The 3,469-nt window shown below is 40.2% G+C and overlaps 1 protein-coding gene across 1 annotated transcript in view; it reads left to right on the top strand. All coding sequences in view use genetic code 11, as the record gives it.

The window, feature by feature from the left end:
- Positions 1-213: 213 nt before the first annotated feature.
- Positions 214-3,469, top strand: part of EGR_03248 (Potassium/sodium hyperpolarization-activated cyclic nucleotide-gated channel 4) — a gene marked incomplete at both ends in the record, with an annotated part of 32,699 nt that continues 29,443 nt past the window's right edge. Inside the window, one exon of the mRNA XM_024492497.1 lies at positions 214-1,763. Coding sequence (XP_024353171.1) covers positions 214-1,763 — 1,550 coding nt within the window. The remainder of the gene's footprint in view (positions 1,764-3,469) is intronic.

Below are 3,469 nucleotides of genomic sequence, written 5' to 3'. Positions count from 1 at the left end.
AGGCTTTTTTATAGAGATGGAGCGACCAATCAAATTAATTCTGTTTTCCTTATCCCATCAGCTGATTGCAATCGCCAATAGAAGCTTTCCCGATTGAACCAATCAAAATGGACATAAAGTATGCAACATACAGGATTATAGAAACATACTTTGAAAGCCCAATACAAATGAAGTCGACTTTAATGGAAGTTTTAATCTACCAAACTAACAATCATGCCTGATATAAATCCGGACAATATTGATCCTTCAGGAGGTAGATCGGATAATCTTCAAGAATGGTCCGCAATGCGGAGATTGAGTGAACAGCTGACAGAAGCTACTCTCGCGGCTATGCAAAAAGCTGACGCTAGCTTTCCTGGCAAGCCCCTTCTTGATGTGCCAATTTTGGCCTGCCCTAATTGTCATAAACCGGATGTGCTATATAGCAATGCTGCTTTGAATGAGACTGGACAAAGTTCCAATTGCCCTGCTGACTTGCAACGATGCGGTCGCTCGAAAAGCGTTGCACTCTCAGGCTTAGATCGCGGCTGCAATTATTGCTCGGCCTACTTTTATCAGAATCCTCTAAAGGATTATGTTTGGTCCAGACCGAGCTATCACTCTAGTCGAGCACCTATGTGGCAACAGCACTACTCATTTCAATCTCGCTGCTCTAGTGCAACACCAGTTAACATTGACATTGATGACATTCCCGCCATGAGTGGGTTATATCGAGACATAAAACTTCCTGACCTTAATATCGCTAGAGGGGCCAACGGAAGGTCTAGTTCACTGATTGAAATACCGGCCAAGTCATCGCAACATACACAAACAATATTTTCCAGCATTACAGCCGGCAATGAATTCAGTAGCACTGGAAATAAGTCACGGTTCCGATTAAAATCTGGCTCTATGTACGCAAAACACGCCTCTGGGTTGCGTTTTCAATTGCCTCCTGCACTCCAACGAACAAAGTCCTTTCGCAAGCGTGGACTTGACTTTGGATTGCGGAAGACACTATCTGTAGCAAACGCAATAGTGCGCATGCCCATCGAATCTGCGACTCCGTCTTGCAAGAAGAATCTGGATGCCACAATAGATGATGCAGCAAAAAATCTCCTCATTATTAACACAGCATCGTCTCCTTCTATACCAAAACAAACTCCAAACACATCGACAGCTCCGTCCATTAAGGTAGCACAAAACAATAAGACAATTATTTTCTGCAATGACCTTTGTAATACTTCGGAATCAGGGAGTTTGCATTCCTGGCCAGCTGGACACAATACAAGCATAATTTGTCATGAGGAAGAGGAGGCGTTAGCTAAAACGTACAGGAATCATCGGGCAACCATGCCGAGAAAGCACAATCTATCGGATGGAAATATTAGGCGGGTACTAACAGTAGCCGTAGATGATAAAGCATCCAACCAAACGAAAGATGAGGTTCAAACAAGATCCGGTAGAAGGAATGTGCGACTGCAAACAATGGAGGACTTTGAAAAAGAGATTAAATCCAGTTTCAGCATTCCACGCATTCTAAATGAGGAGGATAGGACCAAAGAACCGGATGAGGGTCTCATTTGGGAAAGCCTTGGTGGCATGGACGAGACGTCAAAACAACGCTCAAAGGAATACTGGAAGGAACAATTTTTGATGTTTTTTCAACCCTCCGATAATAAGTTGGCAAAGAAATTATTTGGCACAAAAGTGGCTCTAAATAAGGAGCGCTCTAGACAACGAAAGCAGGGTAAATGGATTATTCATCCAGCGAGTAATTTTAGGTGAGTTGCTGCTGTTTTAAATTTTGTGTGTATTTTGTGCGCTCAGCTAGGACTTTCTATCTGGAAAGTTTTTCTCGTCTTTGGAGCTTGACATCCTTTTGATCAGTTATATCCACGTAGATCAGGCTGTTTTAGGTGATTTCTCTAGATATAGTAAATACACTTAACATACGGCAATCCATGGTTACTCATTAAGCCTACTTATTATGGAAATTTTTCAGGTTTTCAAATTTCATTAGCAAGTTTGGCTAATGAGTCCATTTTTTGCATTACATTGAGAAACGAATGCAACGCGAGGTTTGATTAGCATTTATGCCTGCATGTGAAAAGTTCACCGGTAGATTCTACTCATTTTGAATATACAGTTTGTGGATTTCCCTTGTGAATAAGAGTGCTACACCAAAATTTCAAAATTATATAGTAGGAAAGTCAATTTTCATAGGAAATCTATCAAGGTGGTCAAATCAAACGCGTAATCAAGGCAGTTCGCGACAAATTAATGACAATACAATTTCCCCTTTTAGCTTAACTTTACTTGAGGTCCCATTCAAAGAATTATATAACGACAAAATATACCAAAAAATTTGTCGAAATAAGACAGTCTTTTTAAGTATTTGGGTTTATCTGAGGCAAGAACCGGTTTCAAACATCAGTCTGATCTGGTTGTCGACAATTTCGACAATTAGATCTTCAAAAAATGGAGGAATTGCTTGGTTAAAGAAAGCTATCACATCTCCACTTCTGACTGTAAAGGGAACGCATTGAGCACGCTGGAGACGCTGGTTTAATTGTGTAGCCTTTTTAGATGGTAATGCTACATCAGCTAAACTCCACTTAACTCCATGCATGCTGGGGGGCATTTCCAGGGCCATCAACACTAGGAATTACTGCCCACAGACAACGCTCTAACTAGTTTGCAATCTGTACTTCGTTCGATTAAACTTTTTAAAGTCTATCACGGTCTACTTTTTTGCGATGTAGCAAAGTCTAAACGTTGCACAAAGCTCCAATCTTCTTGTAGAAAACCAAGAATTGGCTCATTCAGGGGCCATCTATGGCCGCTAAGGATAATACATGTCACAATGATATTGGCAATATAAGGCGCCTCCCACGTTAACGTTGATTATTTAACACCGAGAAAGTGAAATCTCAGCATAAGAACTGATGATGGCTGCGCGTCTGAGGAATGCGATGCTTTCTAAACAAGCAAAATGGGGCATTCGACTTTGTTTGCTTGTTTTTTTTTGCGATCTTCTTTATCCAAATGAAAGTTTATCTGGTTTACAGTTCAGTGTGAAATTAGTTAGAGATTTAGGTGGTGAATTATACTAAAGCGCTGAAAGAGTTGTACTAACTCATTTGAGGAGTCAGCCTTTTTTGATGTAAAGTAGCTATTCCGAAAGTAGAATCAACTCAATGAAACTTTGCCTGCTAGAAATTGTCAAAATTCCAACACCAAGTAATCTATTAGTCCATAAGCGTCTAATCTCTAAGGGCTATCTTCACATACCTAAGAAATATTAATTGGTGTGTTGGATAATAATGCTCTAACTCATTCCCGTCTAGGAATAATTTTAGCAGCAGTTAAAAAACCAAGTCCATGTTACTAGCGTACGGCTACCAGAATTTATTAAGAAACAGTGATGCATTTGATGGGAATTCGAGGTTTTGAATGTTTTAGTATAGTCCTTTGCAATAGGCAGTTA

Source organism: Echinococcus granulosus (genome assembly GCF_000524195.1).
Source record: "Echinococcus granulosus chromosome Unknown EG_S00016, whole genome shotgun sequence".
In the NCBI taxonomy this organism is placed as follows: Eukaryota; Metazoa; Platyhelminthes; class Cestoda; order Cyclophyllidea; family Taeniidae; genus Echinococcus; species Echinococcus granulosus.
The sequence above is the reverse complement of the archived record's forward strand: the minus strand, read 5'-3'. Positions and strand labels throughout refer to the sequence as shown.